Source organism: Chaetodon auriga, chromosome 6 (assembly GCF_051107435.1).
Source record: "Chaetodon auriga isolate fChaAug3 chromosome 6, fChaAug3.hap1, whole genome shotgun sequence".
Classification (NCBI taxonomy): Eukaryota; Metazoa; Chordata; class Actinopteri; order Chaetodontiformes; family Chaetodontidae; genus Chaetodon; species Chaetodon auriga.
The window spans coordinates 15,625,001-15,648,160 of record NC_135079.1 but is presented as its reverse complement, the minus strand read 5'-3'; the positions used below and the strand labels follow the sequence as shown (position 1 = coordinate 15,648,160).

General features: G+C 44.8%; 2 protein-coding genes across 2 annotated transcripts in view; one reads left to right on the top strand and one right to left on the bottom strand.

Annotated features, from left to right (window-relative positions):
* Positions 1-1,027: 1,027 nt before the first annotated feature.
* Positions 1,028-3,651, bottom strand: LOC143321753 (F-box/LRR-repeat protein 14-like). The gene has a single exon (XM_076732378.1). The coding sequence runs from the start codon at positions 3,087-3,089 to the stop codon at positions 1,878-1,880; it is 1,212 nt and encodes a 403-aa protein (XP_076588493.1). The 5' UTR covers positions 3,090-3,651; the 3' UTR covers positions 1,028-1,877.
* A 15,309-nt stretch (positions 3,652-18,960) lies between these two features.
* The window catches only part of LOC143321894 (genetic suppressor element 1-like), a 38,022-nt gene continuing 33,822 nt past the window's right edge, over positions 18,961-23,160 (top strand). The window contains exon 1 of the mRNA XM_076732605.1: positions 18,961-19,170. Coding sequence (XP_076588720.1) covers positions 19,134-19,170 — 37 coding nt within the window. The 5' untranslated portion in view covers positions 18,961-19,133. The remainder of the gene's footprint in view (positions 19,171-23,160) is intronic.

The following is a 23,160-nucleotide window of genomic DNA, read 5'->3' as shown; positions in this document are numbered from 1 at the left end:
TAGCTGAGGCAGAAAGCTCCACAACACTAAATGGACCCTGTGCTGAAAATGTGATTTCAACTCAAGAATGCAAACTCTCAATCTCAGAAAGAGAAATTTGGGACATGGGATGTCATCACAGGACAGCTAAACACTGCTTTCTGTCTTTCGAGCTTCTTCGTGTATCATCCCAAACATTCCACTGCAATGAACTGTGTGTTGTTTCCTCAAGCACACTGAAGGATTCCTGACCACAGAGAAGTGTGCATGCAGGGCCCAAAATGTTGTTATGGAGCTCTTAAACCCGCTTGTCGCTGTTAGAGGCCAGAGAGAACTTGCATTACATTCTGAGTACGCAAGGAAACACACTGAGGGGGTGGGTGAAAGTGGCTAAGCAGGGTAGTAACTTGCTGAATGATGCTTTGAACCCAAGCGGTGGGACAGAGCTGCGTTTCATTTGAGGTTTTTGGACATTCCAGTGTGATTCAATAGGATACCGACTGCAAACCGCATTAACTTCTCTGAGTGCAAGTACATTTTTCTACAATGGACCTTTTTTCATCTCAATTCTCAGACAGTACCCGACATTTAAATGTCAGCTTGTTACAGGTACATGAGGTGTGAATTCCCCTCGGCTGCACAGGCTTAATCGTTATTACCTGCTGTGAAGTGATGAAGATGATAATCTCCACCTTAATTATATAGTTCACCCCAGCTTTCATTTAGTGGCAGCCCCTCAGAGATAGCAAAAGTAAGAAATCAAAAGGTATTCGGTTTATCTTGTGCAGCAAATATAGAATGAAAAACTTGCCTATTAAGACCTGTTCTACATTTAAAGACTTTGCAAGTGGAGCCCTAAACTCCATGAATCTTAAAACTCTGGTCATAATCATAAATCAATTAATGGCAAAACACACACAAGAGCAAAACCTCTGCACACCTGTGGACGGACAGGTGAGCAGAGGTTTCGCCGAAATGACGTTATGATTAAATCTATCTGACTGCAAGTGAAGCGGACTTTTGTTCTGACAAGTCAAACACATCAAACTGAAACATATTTGCCATCTTTATTCATAAATATCACTACTGTATGAATATAAAACAATCTTAAATTACTGCTTTTTTTAAACAAATACTCTGACACAATCGCTGGAAGCTCCGCAGGAGAAAAACCACTGATAAACAGTTTTAAGGTATTGCATATAGCCTTGGCAGCGGTTAATTACTACACCTTACTGTAGTCGTGTTGATGAACCTCTGACAGAGTAGCATACTGGAACATCTGATACATACTTGTTTCCTCAGGAATATGAAACACGGCCAACTATACATAGGTAAACAAAGACAGACAGGAGTGATCCACCCACTTCAATTTGAAGTACAATTGTGTCAACAACAGTCATTCAATACAAAAAATATTGGTTACATAAGTAAAAAATAGGCCAAATAAAAACAAAAACATTCTATCAAAACTTCAATCCAAGGAACTCCAGCCTCTCTGTTAAGAGTTAAAATGCCTAACTATTATTCTGCAATTAGATTTTTTATTTAAATATCAAAATTTCCATTGGTATGTGAGTCACAAAAATATGCACGTAATCTAGTATTCAGCGGTAGTAGGCACTCCTGTGTTTGACGGGTGAGGTAGCTAGACAGTAGGAACTTTACACAGGCTGAGATTAAACAATGCACGTCAAAAGAAAGCACAGGACTGAAACATAATTCGAGTAAAGGTGGAGTATTGCAGCGGAGGTGAACAATATTCCAGTGATCAATGCTGAGTCCCTCCGCTTGTTTTCAGTCACAGTATAGAAGGTAAAATTAAGATCAGATACAGGCAGTCCCTTTCAGTACACACTATACACCATGAAACACATGTATGCTAAATCAGAGACCTTTCACCTCATTCTCTCACTCTCCGTCATCTGCCACAGTCCCAGGTTTAACACTTTAAGGCACGGAAGCTGTGTTATCCTCTCCAGACCCCTCTTGGTGATCTTAGTACAACCGTACAGATCGATCCCTGTCAGCTGGGTCAGGTGGTCCGCTATCAACTCCAACCCTTTGTCTGTGATCCTCACACACTGTCCAATGTTGAGAGTCTTGAGCTCATTCATCTGGCGTACCATCCTGTTAATGCCATCGTCACTAATATGGCAGGAGCAGAGAGAAAGGGATTTGAGTTGATACAAGCCCTGGGCGATGTATGCCAGACTCTGGTCTCCAATCTTGTCACAGAAAGACACGTCAAGTCCAGACAGCCGGAGGGAGCCCATGGCCAGATGCATTATGCCCGTGTCACTGATGTTATCACACGACCGCAAATTCAGGCTGCACAGGTGGGTCATATGCGACAGGTGGATCATCCCTACGTCCGATATCCCTCCACAGAAACTGAGGTTGAGCACTTTGAGCTTGTTTAGGCCCTTTGAAACATGTTTCAGAGAAAGGTCAGTCAGCTTCTGGCAGTCCTGCAAGGTTAACTTCTCCAGGGACAGGCAGCCCTCCGCAGCGCTGCGGGTCATGCCCGACAGGTGACCGATGCCCACATCGGACACATGCCTGCAGCTGCGCAGGTTAAGGCTCTTGAGTCTGTGCAAGCCCCAGGCAATGAGCAACAGGCCTGTGTTTGTGATATTGCTGCAACCCCCAAGTTCAAGCACCTCCAGGTTTTTGAGGTATTGGGCAATCCTGCCCAGGCTGGAGTCAGTGATCTGTTTACAAAGACTGAGGTTCAGCACCCGCAAGGATGGGATGTCCTGCACAAAGGCATGTCCGAGTCCGTTGTCTGTGAGGTTGAAACATCCACACAGGTTAAGGCTTTCGATGTGCGGCATCCCCTGAATCACGTAGCTCAGACTTCTCCTCAGACTGAGAATCTGAACTTTCTTGATTCCCCTGGTCTGCAGACTGGGGAACAGAGACGGGTTAGCTCGCCGTAGATGGAGCTTGGCTTCCACCCCCCTCCACACCGACTTGTGGTAGGACGCGTCTCTCCAGGCCGCGCACACTTGGGCTACTCTTCCTTTGTCTTTCACGTCCAGATAACTGAAAATAATGGCCAGGATCTCCGGGAAAAGGCACGATATATGTGTCTCCATTTCAAACATGACTGCAGGTTAACTGCTCTTAGCAGCAGAGGTTGCTCGTGGGCGACAATACTGTCGTGGTTAGCTCGCCAAAACTCTCCTGCCGAAGTTGCTGGCTGGCTCGGCAACGTTAGCTAATATCAGCTAGCATACGAACAGGCTAACTATAGCCAGTTAGCTTAGTGTATAACGTAACAAAAACCCACCCATCTCGTTGGGCCGGAGCTTGCTATTATACTTAATAAAACGATGGTACAAAACGACCACTAACGCCAAAGTTCTTATGTTGACAACGTGGTCGCAGATGCAGGAAAGTCCGAAAGGCAGTCGTAATATTTACCTAGCAGGCTAGGCTAACGCTATAGCGCTAACGTTAGCAAACGTCGGCGTTGCCTTAGCTCTCTAAACTTGGGAGCTTCAAAGCCGAGCAACCTCCTCGCCCAAGCTGTCCAAAACAACTTATCGCTTACTCCAGCTCATCGCAAAGCGTATCCAAGAACTTTTTTCGATTGTAGACACTTTCCTCTTTTACCTTGTGAGGCATTTCCAGCAGCGTCGGAGCATCCCACCCGGATCTCTACAAATGAATAAACCAGCTTATTAGCTTATAGCAAGTTTGGCCACTGACCAGCGGCTCCTAGTGGAAGTAATAAGTATCGTTGCTATTACTCCTAGCTCCGTGACAGCAATAAAAAAAATATATATATATATAAATGGCTGCATTAAACATACTGCAGCGTCCATCAAGATGAGACGATGCTTCAGCAGGAAATTAGTCCAATAAAGTTTTTTGTTTTTTTTTTTAAATATATAGCATCTGTAAGTTTGTTGTTTGATTCATGTTATGTTTGTTTGAAGGTCATTTTTCCATGAAGCCTAACATGTTGAAACCGAATGTAATTACACTGTAGGTTTGGCGTACTGAAAAAACAAACAACAACAAAATACAGGCCTTTAGTTATACAAGTAAAGGTAACAGAAGTTTAATTCAAACAGCCTTATACAGGAGCAAAGTACTAAGTACTCATCACTAATGCATCTCTAGTTAAGGAACACTGATTTATTGATAGAAGATGCATTGGTTAAATAATACATAACCAGCCTTTAATCAGTTCAATAAATGACATGTGGGATAACATATAAAAGTTGACACACAAACACAGAACATTATTTTTGAGAAGCTTTGAATAAAACGTTAGATTTGATTAAAATATGTTATCATCACACATACGTACATTGCAGTTGATTCTTCATTGATCGGCACTGATTTTTATACCCCTGATAAAATGTGCTTATACTATCTTGACATGAAAAAAAATACAAATAAAAAATCCCCTTCAGAATAATGCGTCATGGAAAAGATGAGCAACATAAATATTTTAGTGCATTCTGTCTCTGGAGAAAACTATGTTCTCAATCTTTTGCTCTGTGGAAAAGACTGAAAACAAGAGTCATATAACCATATTTACTGTTGGAAGCATTTCAGGGACCACTGGCAACCTCAAGGAGGAGGCGGCCCCATCCTCCTCCTGCAGCTAGCATTTTAATACTTGTCAAATTAGTCACACATCCATCATCAACCCAGAGACAGATGCATTTGTTTGAGGACTCGGCTGTGTCACCTGCCCGCCTTTCAAGTGCTTCTTGGTTCAAATGTTTTCAACCTGGCAGGAAGCCCAGATTTACTGCAGCGAGGCGTTCACTGACGTGGTCACCTCTGGCTGCTGGGAGGACCCACAGCGGGTGCTTTACAGCAATTGTTAGTGGTTCGGTGTGGAAAGGGCAAGAGAGGCAGGATGTGTGAGAGGCACACTGGGTCCTGAATATTCACACTAAGAAGCGTTTACACACCAACAGTAACAGAGATTAACGAAAGGTGAACACAATAATAGCTGAATTGTGCACTACTCAAATAAGATCTCTTTGTCAGTCATTTGTCTAAGAAAACCAACTGCATATTGGATTACAATTCACATATAACTATATACTATAACTCATAAGTCTTGTGTCCTGCTTGCATTGCACAGTGTACTCGAGAGTGTCCAGCAGTACCAGATTTGAGAAGTATCTGTAGTTCAAATGACTCTGACCTTAGAATCACTTCTGACCTCGGGGGCACTGCTAGAAATCCTGGGCCCCTTGACAACAGCTCACTCGGGGCTCTGAAACAATAAATACATACAATTCCTGCTATTTTTCAGGGTTGCTGTCTAGCTCTGGGCCCGTGAATCATTCAAGGTCTCCCCCGATTTGCCCCCCTGAACCTTCACCAGACATCTCTAAAAAATCTAGAGATTTTGCCAGGAGTCAAACAGGCAGAGCTTCTCAGAACCAAAGGAATCACACATTATCCTACATTTTCTGCAGAGTGTTGGCCTGTATTCAAAAGAGGAAGAACAGGTTGTCAGTACATGTTTAGATGATTAAAAAGTGCTGAACATTAGAAAATAATCACATTTTCTCCTGCTTTAAACAGAACATATAAATTCTGGGAATTTCTACAGTGAAGGAATAGATCACTGGCAGGCAAACAAATCAGATTTCAGTTGAACTTTAGACCTTATATGTTTGTTTGTGAAAAGCTTTTGGACATCATTTCTTGCATTGGGTTGATTTTGTGTTTGAGAGAAGCCAAAATTCCCATGCACTTATGAACGTTAATGCTTTTATCAATACACATTTTTAATGATGCTATCTCTGGCTTTGATGTGAATGAGCTCTTTTCCTGCTATCATCATCTTCGGTGCTCTCAAAAAAGTGCTGTGTAGATGATAAATACAAGACAGTGATTGTGAAATATGAAAGATACAGAGCTGCAGTCTGTGGTGACAAAAAAAGTTTTTGATTTACAACATAAAAGTATGACAGGCACCTTTAAATTAAATAAATAATGGATAACATATGATGGACATTGCAGAAAATGCATTGAGGTAATGTTGAAGAAAACGCTTTCAGTCGTAGCTTCCCACTGATTGTCTCCTCGTGGAGATGGAGAGGGGCCTGGACTGGTCTGAACTATGCTGACTGTGGTGGACACTACCTGCTCATGGAGAACTCATGGCAAATACTAAATATGTGTCCTCCATATTCAAAGTTTGCTGCCCTCTCCTCTTCAGCATTCTCTGTGCAACATCTCTGACTGATGCAGAGACAGTATCATCTCGGAGACACATCAGTCAAACCTGTGTGGGTGGTCCGGGTCACAAGGGGACCTCAAAACTCAATCACCCGTCTTGCCTCCGTGAACATGCCGAGACTTAATGGGTCTGAGTTAAGAATCCAGTTTTATTTTACAGGAGTGTTGGTGGAGGACAACATTAATCTGACATACACTTGACACCTAACTTTAATTCTGTTATTGTAATATCAGCATTTTACATGCTGATAGATGAGTGGGATACTGTGTGTGTGTGTGTGTGTGTGTGTGTGTGTGTGTGTGATTGTGCTACCCACACTAGTCGGTCTGATGTTTACATTTGATCTGTAAAGCGAGCAGAGACTCACTGGATGATGCCGTTGATTTAGTGTTAACTTTTCTTGCTCCCTCTTTGTCATTTCAAACACTCTTTAAAGATTATTTTAATGCCATTTTGCTTTATGACAGTCAATAGTGGAGGGATACGAGAAATACAAGGAGAAAGAGAGGCCTTAGACAAATGACAACAAACTCCAGTATTAAATAGATGCTCCAGTTATATCTGCAATTGTGATGATCAAGAAATATAAGCTTATTATATCATCTTAAAGGAACATCTTTGTGTGTTTAGTGTTTCTGAATGCAGTGCTGTCACATCAGCTCAGGGCTGGATTGTGGCACAGTTAATCTCTCTCTGTCTCTTTTGCTTAAGAAGATTTATCAGACTTTGACAACCGGCAGACACCCTGGACGGTCTTTTCTTTTTCATCTCTTTTATCGCTGCTCAGTGCTGTTATCTCAGGTCGACCTCTGGCCAGCAGAGGGCAGTGCTGGTCTGATAAAACAGCCAATAAAAAGGGAACGAGAGCTCTCTGACTGATCACTCTGCACCCAATTATATCATCAGCACCACCTCCGACAATCTTGTGCATACGTTAACATCAGCATGTCAGACAAAAAGTGTTGTCTCAAGGCTGCGCTTAGCAGAGACATTTAGACAACAGGCTGTGGGAAAAAAGTGACGAGGGAAGATCAAACAGACGTGAGGACAGAGATGGAGACGAGGGAGGGTTTGGTGGACAGGAAGGAAAACTAAAGACAGAGGGAGAGAAAGTGAGGGATGGTGATTCCCCTCTCGGCCTCCCCTGTGGCTGGACTTGTCTCTGCTAATGACCCTGTCTGCTGGCTCACACAGACAGATGGTGAATTAACTCCAATTAGCCCACTCTCACCAGATCTCCTGTGACAGCTCACCACACACACACACACACACACACACACACACACACACACACACACACACACACACACACACACACACAGAGCACATGAGAAGTAATTTGGAAACCCTGCAGCTGATTACATTTGTTTGTCTTTTTGTCAGAAAGTAATATATAAGAGAACAGTATCCATTTGAGCACTTACTCAAACTCCATTTAAATTCACTGGTGATATGATCATCGTGTAATTCAAACATTTATAAGTACTTTTTTCACGGCTGTCTTGTATTTTTATGCTTATCGGTGAAATCTCTGGGTGCAGATTTTTGCAGAAACAACAGAAACCGTTGAGTCACATATTGTCATTGTGGTTGACATATGCACTGTTTCACACACTTTCTTTAGACACACACACACACACACACACACACACACACACACACACACACACACACACACTCATAGACTGGAGACAGTGACTACTATGTGACTGTGACCTCTGTCCACTGTTGAGAGTTAGTGAGGTGTGACCGGTCATTATTCATATAGTGCACATTGTCTGACTGACTGAACTTACATGACATGTCAAACAGAGCGTAGTATGTGTGTGTATGTGTGTGTGTGTGTGTCTCACAGGATATGTGTACTTTTCATTTGAACACACTGAGGAGAATATGTCTCTGACATGATAGTGATGCTACACAGTCTTGGTGTGTGTGTGTGTGTGTGTGTGTGTGTGTGTGTGTGTTTAACAGGTGCTGCTAAAAGGCTTCCATCTGTGGAGTGTGACTGGGAGGTCCCCGGTGACCTCCGACCTCTTCTGCAAATGGGGTCGACAGGTGCTGAGTGCAGGGCAAAGGTCAGGAGGTCAGCTACTACGTGGTCGGACACAATGCCATTATCGAACATGGCCACAAAATAAACACTCTCATAATGCAGGAACATGGCAGTCCATAAGCCTCTCTATCTTTATGCAGTGTGCACAGTGTGTGTGAGTGTGAGTACAGATGTGTGTGTGTGTGTGTGTGTGTTCGAGCAGAGTGGAGTAATCCCTTTAAATCTCTTCAGCAGATCTGATCCATACTTCAGAGCACGGGGACAGTATGGACAGCAGCTGCCTGTGAAGCTGTGAAGAATGTGTGACCCTGGCTGCACAGAGGGTACAGAGGGAGTCGTAACACTGTGGCTGACCCCTGACCTCCGCTCGGAGGATGTCACACACACTGTTTACTGCAGAGCTTAACTAGACCTCCATTTCCCCCAACTCTCTCCTGTGTTAGTGTGTGTGTGTGTGTGTACTCCTCCTGTCAGCATGACACTGAAGTGAAAAGACAAGTGTCACTGAATCATTATGTCAAGAGAGAGAGAGAGAGAGAGAGAGAGAGTGAGAGAGAGAGAGGGAGAGAGAGAGAGAGGGAGAGAGAGAGAGAGAGAGAGAGAGAGAGAGAGAGAGAGATCGTTGGGAAGAGACAAACGAGACAAATGAGGAGTGATGAGTGAGATGTGAGTTGGAGTGTAGAGGCGTTGATGTGTATGTGTGTATGAGTGACAGAGCAAAAAAAAAGGAGGGAGGAAAGATGGAGGCACAATAGATGGAGGGATGGAGGCAGGGGGAATTAAAGAGATACACTAAAAGAAAGGAGACACCCTGAGCTCTAAGATGAAGGTTTTTGGTCTCACAGCTTTGACCATCATTTCTGTCGGTGGTCCTAACATTGGACACACAAAGTGGTCGTTGAGATCAAGGCAAGACACAAGATTGCACCAACAGGGAAGAGGAGCGTCTTGCTTTACCTGGCCTCTGCTTCATTGTGGGTCCTCACTAAATGAATGAGAATACAGATAGGCCTCTCGGCAGCACTCAGGTAGTGGCCTCACACAGATTTCATGTGCTGCTGACAGGTGGTGGTGACAGATTTGTCACCTTGAATAATGATGACCTACTTCATTTAATGAGTATGTCTTTGCTGAAGATGTGACAGGAGACTGTGTTGAGTAAAAATGGCCTATAGTAACTGCACAATATTGTAATTATTATTTCTGGGATTGTGGAACCATTTATCTGCACCGCATTATTTGAAATTAGAGCTGAAAATACTTGAAACATGGGTAATCTGTGGGCAAAACTATGGCAAGTACGGCAGGTCAAAGTTGATCCAGGAAGCTCTCATTAGCTCTTTCAACCATCTGTTTGTTTCAGACGTGTGTGCTCATCTGACTGCTCGTTACTCTTCCCCTGTCCGACTTCTTTTCAGTGATGTTGTCGCATATCCACATCTCAGCAACAAACTTGTTTAAAACACGAGAGCTTGTGTGTGTTATTGTTCAGTTCCTACAACCGGTGTGACACATATGCAAACATGCACACGCACGCACGCATGCACGCACGCACGCACGCACGCACGCACGCACGCACGCACGCACGCACGCACGCACGCACGCACACACACACACACACACACACACACACAGGGTTATGTTTCTTCACCTTAACTCAAGTCTTCACCCTAAAGTTTAAATATTGGGATGTTTGTTTTGTCCCCATAAGGCAGGCAAGTTCCCACAATGTGACTGTGTAAACAGATTTATGTCCCTACAACGTGAGTAACACACACACACACACACACACACACACACGCACACTCAGTCATCATGTTTCTTCTTCTCTCCTCCCTCAGCGTGTTGCTCACTGTGTGAACTCTCAGTTACAACACTGAGCTTTGTTTTTATGCTGCATAAATTGATGCGTTCCTGTCATTTCCCCCCAATACAACTCTGTTCCACTTGTGTGTGTTTTACCAACGCTGCACTGTTGTTGTAGTTGTACTGTGCGTTATAAGTGCTAAGCATCCCCCCCCCCCCCCCCCCCCCCACCTCTTGCTTCCTCCCAGGGCTGATGTGATTTAAGGCTGTGCTTGAAGACTGACGACTGGGCTGTTATCTGCCTGTTATTGATGCGAGCTCTAACTCTCACTGTCCACGCTCTACAGGCAGACGGAGAGAGAGACAGAGGACGGCTGCTCTGGAGGGATGGAAGAAAAGAGACAGTGGGGAGATAATGCCAGCAGATTGATGGCTTTCCCCATAATATGCAGACTTCAGCCCGTGTGGTGTTTTTCATGGATCCATGCAAAAACAACAGCGCACATGTTATAAAAATGTAGAGAATTGAGATCTCCCAGCATTTCCCTCCACCCTACAGCTCTCCCTCCCTCCTCTTTCCTTCCTATTTCCCCTCCTTGGCTCCTTCCGCTTTCCCCCCTCTCTCCATCTGTACATTATGTTGATGTCAATAATTTAGCACAAGATTTAAGAATTCAGTGCTTAACAACAGGTTACAATCTTTTGCTATAAAAGCCATAAAATATGCGTTTGTGAATAAAATATGATTCCGTCTCTTTCAAAGCAGCTGAGACCTGTCAAGATTGCCATTTGTTTTCTGACAGTATCGTGGTGAAGTGACAGTTCAAAAGCGGGGGTTTGTCTTTATCTTGGCAGGTTTTCAATCTTTGCTCTATTTCTGCACACCGCAGAGCATTATTTTGTATCCATTGTTTTTTAGACCGTCTTTCATCTCCAGGGCTTTGTTGTTTTCTCACTCTCTCATCGTCTCTCACTCTCTCTCCCCCTCTTACATCGTGACTTCTTCTCTTTCTTTTTTTTTTCTCTCTTTCTCTTTTTCATCTTGTATTGTACAGTAATGCCGGACTTGAAGCGCATAAACAGCTAACACATCCCACTCTAACTGGACCTCCAACCTCCAATCACCTGCCTCGTACAAACCGCCCAGCTCTTAAACGCACTGCCGCTTCCTTCTCCTTTTTTCTATTCCGCCTGGCATCCTTCCTCCCTTTTGCTTTTCCTCCCCTCTCCTCCCTCCTTCTGCTAACACCCCTCTCCTCCTCCTCTTCCTCCTCCTCCTCCTCCTCCTCCCCCCTTTACCCCACAGGCCTGGAGATCGTTCCTTTGTTCCTGACATCTGTTTTGTTGGGTGATTAATTGAGATGAGCATGTGGGGTGAAGGCCTGTAGAGGGGGAGCTCAGACCCCCCAGGTAATGTGGATGTGCATGTGTGTGTGTGGACGTGTGTGTGAAGGTGTGTTGGCAGTGGAGCCAGAATAATCCTTGATCTGGGTAGTTAGTACAGACTGCCAGGATTTCCCTCAAGAGCCATGGAATATGACACATCTGAAAATCTGTTATCTTGATAAAATGTTTAAAAAACTGCTCTCACTCAGTAGAAAATCTCCTCTTTCCTCATTGTTTTAATTCAGTGGTGCAAGATATTAAGTGACAGCTGACTGACAAGTGACAGCACCGGTTGCACACAGCATGCCAGACATCCCAGAAGGCATAGCTGTGATTTGCAGATAATCATGATACACTATAAGCAGCACGATGCATCAGTCTAACACATCTGTCTGAAATTCACAGTAAATTAGATGCATGTTGACAAGCAGAGCGACCTTCAAAGTGAATTCTCAGCAAATGACTAATCAGCAACACAGAAAAGAAATAAAAAACAATGCGATGGTTCAGACACTGTATACATTTTGGCACACATGACACATTTCGTCATTAACCCTGATCAGTGCATCAACCAGCTGATTACATACTGAGCTCACTTTTCTTTATATCAACATATGAGCAGGAATGCAAGTTTTCAAATACAATTATGATAAACCATTATTATGATTATGAACAATGAGAAACAATAGTTATGTGTTCCCAAAGTCAAAATTTAAGGGGGACAGACAGTTTACGGTCATGAAACATATATTCCTCCACTTATTTTTCAGCTATGATGAAATGCCTACCTCATTACTAATAGGACTGCAAAGTACCCCCTCTCTCTTTTTATTACTACCATATATGATTATTTATTTGTGCTTTTCTATATTATTTATACACTATTATAAACTACGTGATTATTCATGTATTATCATTTATTTGAGTATTTGTGGTCTCACTTTCTACAGATGCTCCTCAGAAGAAATGGATTTTGTCTAAGACGCATTAATGATCTAAATTTAGAGAGAGATTCTGATTTCATTTCATAAAGGCAACATTAGGCAAAATGTCAGTACTAGAGATCATAGAGAAAGGTTTGAGGTTTGTGAGGTTGTGATTTATGGTCCTCTGAGGTCAGAAAACATCAGAAGGGACAGACGCAGGTTTGGAGGTCACAGAGCCAGGTCAGAGGTCAGGGGTCACCTTGGTGGTCAGGCCAGGGCAGGGAAATGTGCTGAGAGAAGTTCAAAACTCTCCCGGGGAGCTCTGTTGATGTGATCCTGGCTGTGGGGGTGTGTGTGTTTCCCGGGGGAGCCTAATCGACGTGGCACCGTGGATGGTGGCTCGGCAAGGGTGGGACCTGCCTGACCCACAAGGCGTGAAGGATGGAGGAGCAGACACATACAGAGATAATCAGTAGATATCACCATCTGGGTAGACAGAGCAGGGCCAAACAAAGGTACAACACATGTTTGTCTCACACACACAAACACACACACACACACACACACACACACACACACACACACACACACACACACACAGTGTTTTAATCACTTGTGGGGACATTACATAGACTTACATTCATTGCCTGGATCCTTACCCTAACCCTAACCATAACCACTATTTGCCTATTCCTAACCCTATACCTAACCTTACCTAACCCGTAACCCCATCCTCAGTCTTTACCCTAAAATGTAATGATTTCAATTGTGGGGACCTGTATTTTGTCCCCACAAGTAAGGTGAGTCCCCACAACGTGACTGTGTAAACAGGTTTTTGTCCCCACAACGTGAGTAACACATGGGCACACACTGTATCTGATACAATTTTTTTTATTTTTTTATTTTATTTCTTTAGGTGTCGTATGAGCTCTAGACCATTGTAGGTTAAACATCACAGCTTCAAAAAAGTGACAAGTCTATGGACAAATAGAGCAGCTGCGGTTAGTTTAGACATGTTTGAAGGTCAGAGGACCAGCACGGAGTACAAGTTATTCGACAGCAGAGATTACAGCTAGAAAGTTGTGAGAGCCGAAATTCTCGACATGGACAAATCCAAGTCACAATGACACTAGTACTGACGCACGAACTTAATAAATAAATGAATGACTTACAGATAGATAGATAGATAGGTGTTGTTCAAGCTAGAGGACATGTTGTGTAAATCTTTTCCTGATTTATATACACATATGCTGACATACGTATACAGCACTGCCTTGTTTGTGTACATGTACTGCACAAGAACACTAACAGAAAGAGACACACAAGCACACTCACAAGACCGAATGTCACAGCAGCAGGCTAATTTCCCACTCAGTATGTGTGTCACTGTGCTCCGCTCATACGTGCAAACGGACAGATGGACGAGAGAGAGAGAGAGAGAGAGGGGGGAGGGGAGGGTGGAGGGGGAGTTTGAAGGGGTGGAGAAGTACAGTGAAGCCCTGTGGCTCAGGCCCATTAACAGTCTTGATTTATGCTGCCCTGCATGCTGTGGTGGGACAACGTCAGCCGAGTCTACTGTAAGTCTGTGTGTGTGTGTGTGTGTGTGTGTGTGTGTGTGTGTGTGTGGGTGTGTGTGTGGATGTGTGTTCCTCACGTTGTGGGCACATAAACCTGTTTACACAGTCACATTGTGGGGACTCATCCTCCTCATGGGAACAAAATGCAAGTCTCCATAATGTAAATCATTAAATTTTAAGTGAGGCTCCATGAAATGAAAATCAGCCTATGTAATGTCCCCAAAAGTGATGGAAACACCGCTGTATGCGTGTGTGTGTGTGTGTGTGTGTGTGTGTGTGTGTGTGTGTGTGTGTGTGTGTGTGTGTGTGTGTGCATGTGTCTGCATGTGTGCCCGTGCATTACATTGTGGGGACATAAATCTGTTTACACTGTCACATTGTGGGGGATTCACTGTACTTGTGGAGACAAAATGCAGGTCCCCGGAATGTAAATCGTTAAATTTTAGGATGAAGACTAGGGTTAAGTTTAGGGTAAGGTTAAGGTTGGGGTAAGGTTTAAGGTTAGGCAATTAGTAGTTATGGTGATGGTTAGGGCAAGTCTCCAGAAAATGAATTTAAGTCTATGTAATGTCCCCAGAAGTGATGAAAACCTAATGTATGTGTGTGTGTGTGTGTGTGTGTGTGTGTGTGTGTGTGTGTGTGTGTGTGTGTGTGTGTGTGTGCTGAATCAGGCCTTCAGCAGGCCACACTCTGATAATACATGTCTATGTGAGCATGCATGAATAGCATGTTTCGGATAGTTTGGTGGCCAGACAGGCACCAGACAGCCTGAGTCCAGAGTGTGGCTTGGGGGCTGAAATAATGGGTCGGTGGGTCGGGGGGGGGGGTTCACAGCATACTCTCCCTCCCATTTCATTCTCATTTGGAGACTGACACCGTCACACGGATACAGTCGTCACCACACAAAGACACACAAACCAAACCAATTTAAATGCACCGTAGCAATCCAAACCTCAGTAAGACTGCAGTTTAGGCTGTTATTACTGAGCGTCTGAGGCTCTGTCTTAACTTCGCTGGAGCTGAGACAGACCTGTGATTGTGGATCATTTCTAAGTGTTTCTATAACAGACTAATGCAGATGGTGCTGCGGATGTGGTTTCACATCCCAACAATTTTAACTTCTTTTTTTTTTTCCCCTCCTCTCTCTTGAGGTCACAGTGAACCCATCAGTGTCCAATTAAATCCCTGATGTGCTATGGAAGACATGGAGAGGCTGATGAAGAGGAGAGGAGAAATGATGAGAAGCGTTGGTTGAAAGAAGCGTCCTCAGGTTTCTCTATACAATATGTGCATAATGACTTCCGCTGACAATTATCTTTGATCCAGCATGAGCTACCCCCTACCCCTCCACACGCCACCACCCCCTCATCTCCCCCATCACTTCATCCTCCGTTCTGTACCCATCCTCCATTCACCGTCTTTTAATCTTGTCTCTCTGCGAGGATGACGCCCGTCCTCTGTCGTCTCTTTAAATGTCTTTTCTGAAACTGCCAGAGTGACTTGAGGAATGACAAATATATTTACCCTTCGTCTCGTCAACACATGATCACACACACCCCCTCCACCCTGTGTGAGTGGATACAGAGTGACTGGGTAATGAGGCTCACTCACTCGGGGTCACTGACCTCACTGGGGCTGAGATGACGAGGGAGGGGGTAGCAGAAAAAACAAGACAGGAAAGGAAAGCTGGAATAATAGCAAGATGGAAGAAGGCTTTCTCTCTCCACCCCCCCATCCCCTCATCATTTCTCTCCCTTTATTTGTCATCTTCTCTGTGTTCCTTGTCAGCAGTTAGAGTGCTGCATGGACGCAGGGGAGAGAGGGGGGACGTAGCAGAGAGAGAAAATGTTTAAGTGCTGATGGCAGCCCCTGGTTGCTGCTGGGACCGGGGTGTCAGCTCTTATTCTGCCACAGCATGCATCTGACAGGCAAATGATAGAGAAAGAGCCAGGGAGGAGAAGAGATGAGAAGAAGAGGTGGGGGGGTGGAGGGTGGGGGTTTGCTTCTTCTGTCTGTGATGGCGTCTGGTTTGAAGACAGAACAAGAACTCCAATAAGGAAAAGGAAGGCTGTGTGATGGCTGGGGCTGGTGTTTTATTGACCGCAGCTCTAAACTCTCTCCCTCCTTCTTCTCACCCCCCCCCCCCCCCCCCCCCCCCCCCCTTGCTGCTTGGCGATAGATTGAGTTATACTGCTCCCTTTGTGACAGGCATTCCCTCACGTTTCCACGGCGATGAGGTCAGAGGTGGACGCTCGTTATTGGCTGTTGTCTGTAATCATCACGGATCATGCTGTGTGTTTGTTGGGCCTCCTCCTCCTCCTCCTCTCTTGACCTCGGCGGCCCTGCTCCGTGCAGCGGAGCGTGACCCCGGGGGCCAAAGAGCCTCCACTGTCTCAACCCAGAGGTCAGCGGTGTTTACAGAGAGTTGGCAGTTGGCAATTGTGTGTGTGTGTGTGTGTGTGTGTGTGAGACAAATAATAGTTTTGATCTGATTCAGAATCACTTGATTAAGAAACTGAGAATAAAACACACACTTTTTTCCAGACTTCCAGACACCCATTACACACAGACACACACACAGCCTTCCTCCACTTCACCCCCCCCCCATCACCACCTCTCCATCCTCTGTGCTGTTTCTTTAGTATTCTTTATCTCTTCTCTCCAGTCTGCTCCCACTGTCAGTTTGTGGTTGGCTGATGTTTCACAACTTCTCCCACAGCTGTTGATCGGTCTGAGTGTGAGCGTGCATGTGTGTGCACAAGTGAGGGTTGCATGCCTTCCTGCATGCTTAATGTGTGTCCTTGTGTAGGTTCACACATGTGTTTATGAATTGCGAAAGTGCTTTTTATCTGTGTGTGTGTGTGTGTGTGTGTGTGTGTGTGTGTGTGTGTGTGTGCGCGCGCTGTACACAGTGTGCTCTACAGCAGTCTCTCTTCATTGATTCAGCGGTGACAGACGGGGTTATAGATAGCTCTTTGAGACCCTCAAGATCAATCTTATCAACAGCACACTTCCTCCTTACAACTCACAGAGAAGAGGTAGAGAGGCAAAAGGGAAAAAAAAAGAGAAGAAATGTAAAGACGGGAGATAAAAATGATGAAAAGAGAATGTATAAATAGAGAAGAAAATGGGAAGAGGGCTTTTTCAATTTGAAAACATGCCCGTGTCCATCTGCATTGTTATACTTGAATGTGTCTGCACATGCAGTGAAACTGTCGGCATGCCTCATATGTGTGAGCGAGGGAGTGACAGAGAGAAATGAGGGCTACTGTGAGGAGATGGAGGCGCTGATAGAGCGGCCAGGTTCCTCCAGGCTGCCATGGACACACAGACAGAAACCACAAGCGGCAAAAAGACGCTCCAAAATGGCACCATTGGCTTTATACCACCAATGAGCAGAACACCACAGAACCACCTCAAATAATTGCTCCTAATGGCATATCATTCCCGTGTGGTGCAGCATGGTTTGATGCTCTGTGTGTGTGTGTGTGTGTGTGTGTGTGTGTGTGTGTGTGTGTGTGTGTGTGTGTGGGCAGTGGTTTTGGGCTCCGGCTCTAACGTGGCTGTGATAGAATTGGGTCTCGGTGACAGTAGATGGGACGTTAGCTCGCCAAGAGTGGACAGTAATTGATGGAGAGCCCAGCTAACGTGATGTGTCAGACATATGAGGCCTATCTAATCAATGGGAGCATGTGACCGGTGTTTGGGGCTATGTGTGTGTGTGTGTGTGTGTGTGTGTGTGTGTGTGTGTGGATGATACAGTTATGCTGGTCACATCATGGTATGCAGCAGCGTGTCTGCGATCCAAAGCAGACACGCAAGACTGTTGATTTCCAGGACTGGAGGCTGAAAAAGAGGAGAGGAGGAAAGAGAAGAGAAGAGGAGGAGATCTGAATGAAGCAGATGCTTAAGGGAAGGTTTTAACCCCCACTCCCTCCCTCCCTCTCTGCTCCACACACACACACACACACACACACACACACACACACACACACACACACACACACACACACACACACACACACACACACACTTTTTCTCCCCTCCACTCTCCCTTCCTCTCTCTCCCATGATGAATCAGCTGTCACTCAGGCACCAGTCCAATCTACTGATAATGAGAACTGCATCAACACCCCCTCGCCTCTCTTCCTCCCTCTTTCTCTTTCTCTCAGTCTTTTTACTCCCTCTCTCTCTCTCTCTCCCTCTCTCAAACACACACACACCATCTAAATCATCCTTCCTCCACATATTTCACACAAACACACACACAGACACGTGTGAGCGCCACACTCACACAAACTCATTCATCTCTCCCTCACTCATCCGTCTTATGATTCTCCTCCCCTCTTTTTTCCTCCCTCCCTCCCTCTTTTCTCTCCTTGCGTCCCTCCCTCCTCCTCCTCCTCCTCCTCCTCCTCCTATGTGCTCGCTGAGCTGAGCAGTCAGTGGTGGGACTGAGGCAAAGGAGGGAGGATAAAGCAAGAATAGAGACAGAAAAGAGAACAGAGGCACAGAAAAACAGATCATTATACAGCAAACGAGCAAGAGGCCGCTGAATGAATAACAAGGAAGGGATTACAAAGCTCAGGACTAAAAAAAGGAGAGAACGCCGGCCGAAGACTCTCTCTCTCCCTCTACCCTCTCTTTCTCTGACTCCCTCCCCCCCTCTTTCTATCCTTCCTGTCACCCTCCCAACTCTCTCAGAGGCTCTCCCTCCCAGGCGATCTCCTCAGTAAAAGATGGCATGAGCACACTGTCACCCATCCTCAGCTTGTGGAGCATTTTTGTTCGCCTCATCTTCTCTCTCTCTTTCTGTCACTTTGTCTCTTCCTGCTCTCTGTTTTTTCCTCTGATCCCTCCACCTCTTTGCTCCACACGGGTTCAGTCCAGAGGGGTGAAGAGGAGGGGAGGGAGGTAGACAGAGGGTGACCTCTCCCCTCCTCCCTCCTCGCACCTGCAGGGCCCAGAGAGAGAGAGAGAGAGAGAGAGAGAGAGAGAGAGAGGGAGAGAGAGAGAGAGGGAGAGCCGGAGCAGGGAGAGCCGTCTGATGACTTACACCAGCAACGAGCTCCTTAACCCGGCCGACCACAGCCCGATCCCCCCCTGCCCGCCCCCTCCCTGCCTCCTGGAACCCAGACTCTTCATTCTCTGAGTCAGCGGAGGAGCGATCCCGGACCATGTTTGGATTAAAGACCCCACACTTCTACCTCCCAGGTAAGACCATTTTAATTCAGTATCTAATTTTCCTGTGGACTTCTCTCTGTGCTGGTATTCCTTCAAACTGGTCACATGGCGGATGAGAGTGAATTTCCCTTCCAGTCAATCATTCTTTCAAGGCATAATTAATAGCTTGAGTGATGTCACAACTGATTTATTGTCTTCTGCCAGGTAAGGAGAGGTACCCGGTGCCTCTGTAACAGTCAGCAGCCACTTTGTTGAATAGTTATTGTTATTATATTTTGATCATTTTAAAACAGACTAGGCATCAAGATTGCTCAGTATTTGCTCACAGCCTTGATGCAAATATATACTTCATATCTATAGTTGTCTATTTTCTCTTTGCTACTATTTATGACAGTTAGCTCGACAATTTGGATATTTTTTCTCAACATAAACTACAGTATCTGTGCACGCTTTTGTTTTTTATTGCTCACTTTATTGCTACTTTTCTCAGAGTCGTTATTTTGCCAGGCTGCTGATATGGATATTTTGACAAATTCAGCCTTGATTGACTGAGTGTAGCCTATACAATGGATAAAAAATTGTCAACTTCATTAAAAGCCAACAATATTAAAAGATGAAAAGATTAGTCAATTACTTTAAATGATGAGTTGAAGCATAGAAAATTAATCAGCAGCTGCTTTGACTATTGATTAATTGCTTAACTAATTACTAATTCTTTGGTTCCAGCTTCTCAGATGTGAATATTTGCCTGAATATTTTCGAGTTTTTTTGCTGTTGTTCTGACAAAGCAATCTATTTGAACACATCATCTTGAGGTTTGGGAAATTGTGCAGACATTTCTTTCCTGTTTTCTCATATTCTGGACAAAACGATTAAGTAATTTATCAAGAAAATAATTGGCTGTTCAATCAATTTTAAACAAAAGTTAAGTGCAGTCATAAAATGAAGTAATTGCAGGGCTCCATGATGAAGGTTGGCTTGTAACTCTGTGGTTTCTCTTTTGGCTTCCTATTAGCCAGACAGCCTAGACGTCTATTGTCTGTAGTCTTCCAGGCAACTGTGTGATGTACAAGAGAGTGCAGTCAGTGTCAGTGTGGAGACAGGTGTGAGGTTACCTGAGAAAGGTGCTTAAACATGCCCGGTGGCAGGATGACAGAACGACACTGAAAAGAGAAAGGAAGGGGGAGGGAGAGGTCAGCGAAAAGGCGGTGCGAAGAGGAGAATTAAAATGACAAGGTGAGGAGGAAAGAGAAGGTGTATGTACTGGGATTTTGTTGTTTTAAGCAGTGAAGGAAATGATGTGAATGATAATGTTTGAAAGAAATCACTTCTTGCTTGAAGGCAGACCCCATGACGTGTCTCTCCCCCGACCCCTAACCTTGATCTCTGACCTTTTAGTTGTCTGGGGCAGACTGTGGTCAATGATTAAAAACCCTGCTGAGGTACAAGGAGGGACGTGGGGGGAGGGATAGGGTGATTCAAGAGAGGAAGAGAGGGAGGCAGGAGAGAGGGATTGATGGGGAGAATTAAAGGGCGGAGGGCAGATTAAACAATGTTCTTTGCCTTGTGAATCTTTCATGCTGGTTTTTGAATTATACATCTGCTTTCATAAATGATTGAATCAGAGTGATTATGTGGTGCTTTGTCATTGTTTGTATATTTGTGTGTGCGTGTGTTTGTGTGTGTGTGTGTGTGTGCGTGTGTGCGTGCGTGCGCTTTTTCTGTCTGCGCATGCATGTGAATGAGAGAGGATGAAGAAAATCTCTCCAGGAAGCAACAACCCCCCCCACCCCCCCCACCCCCCACTCTCGCTTTCATCCTCTTTTTTCAGTTTCCTGGGTCTCGCTCAGTGTCTGTGTGGTGTGTGTACTTTTCAACGTCTGTGTGCACGAGTGTGTGCCAACTTGACTGTGTTTTTGTGCATGTGTGTAAATGGGTTTTTGTCATAGCTGGCACCTTCATGTGCGTGTGTTTGTGGTTATGTGCACCTGTCTGTTCTGTTTGTGTTTATGTGTGTGTGTGTGTGTGTGTGTATTGGTGTGTATGTGTTAGTGTGTGTGTGTGTTCTCATCATTCACACTCTGGAAGATGCCCCAGCCCCCCTCCTGGTCCTAACTGCCGTTGCTGTGGAGACAGTGTCAGCCACACGCTCGCTCCTCAATGATCATTTGACAATGTAGGGGGTGAGGGGTAAAGGATGTGTGTGTGTGTGTGTGTGTGTGTGTCTGTGTGTGTGTCTGTGTGTCTGTGTGTCTGTGTGTGTGTCTGTGTGCGTGTGTGTGCGATGTGGAGCGATTACTGTGTGATTAGTCAAGGTAGAAGGAGTGGGGCAAGTAAGGATGAGACAGGAATAGAGATTAGAGGCAACAATAGAAAATCAGGTTAATGATATATATTATCTACAAGAAAATCTTTCATAAAACCATCAACAAGAAGAGTGTGAGATAGGAGACATGACAGAAAGAGAGGGTGTGTGTGTGTACGTGTGTGTGCGTGCGCTACATTCACATGTTGTTACCCAGAGCACACCATGACCTTAACATGGTATCATAAGGAAACGAAAGTGGCATTTTGCTATCTCCCACTCTCCGGACCCCCTGGTGATATGCGCCACACACATTACAGCAGTTTACTCTTTTCCCTCAGTGGCTTGTCAGTAGATCGCTATTCAAATGTCTTTTCAAAAATCGTATCTTTTGAAATCAGAACGTATTCCCGGGAGACGGTGCATGAAGGCTGCTGGGAGTTTTGCAAGTCATGAAATAAACAAAACCCTCTTTTACTCTGTTTAAAGGATAAGGCTGGCGATATTCTGTATCTTTCTTCTTGTCAACAAATCCCAGGAAAAAGACCAAAACCAACACTGTGTTCGTCTGTCTTCACTGGTTCATTTCCTCATCCTGTCTGTGGCCCTCGGCCCAGAGCCGATTTGTGCCTGCTGAAGATGTAAATCTTTAAAAATGAGTCACAAATATTGATTAGAAGCATTTTACTAAAACAACTGGGCACTGTAATTTTTAAAAATATCATTCAAAGAACAGTTAATTCTGTATTTTGGGGGACTATTTTCAGCTGTGGGTAGACACAGATGTGGTGCTTTTGATGAGTCTTTGCCCCAGCAGGGCGGTGAAGGAGTTCCCACCACAAAAACACCCGGTGCACTTCTCTGAGTTTTTGGACAACAGTGGAGCTCATTGCAACAAGAAATAAGATCTGTATCAGGTTTTAGCTACTCAGACAATAGATGCTCAGGTCATTTCTGGTTCTGGTCTTTTCACAGGATTTGTTGACAATAAGAAAAATGAAGAAAAATACCAGATCTGTCCTTTCATACTGTATGCAGAGTTTCATGCAAGATGAGATAATTCACCTCCAGTTCTCACAATGTCATCTGGTCAAACCTGGCACGAAGAATGGACACACACTCGATGACATTTGTGTTTCTGTCCATGTATGCATTCACTCATGTGCACACGCACATTATCTGCAGCGAGTCAATAGGGTGAGAAAGCCGGGTTGTTGACGTGTGTATTAGCCTGCCATATTTATTGGCTGCTGTGGTATTTTCGGGGGCTGGGTAGCTCTGTTCGACTTGACCTCTGCATTGATTTCCATGATATGTGTTAGAGCTACAAGGACACTGTGGCTTGTGATTTATGGCAGATGTCACATGAACGCACACACACACGCACACACACACACACACACACACACACACACACACACACACACACACACACACTTCTCAGTCAGCCTCAGGCTGCCGTGCTGTGAACGTGGCATTTGATAACTTCACTCTAAATATTTTTGCTGCATGGCACAGCAGCAGCAGTTCTACATACACAAATACATAAATGCTCACGTCTCAGACAGCATTATTTTAATGACTTCAAAATGTGTGTGTGACTGTTGTCGTGAGAGAGACTGTCCTTCCATCCAGGTGTCATCAAGAGAGGGACAAAAAAAAAAGAGTATATCAGAAGGTGATTAATCACAATCAGGGAAATGAACACAAAGCTC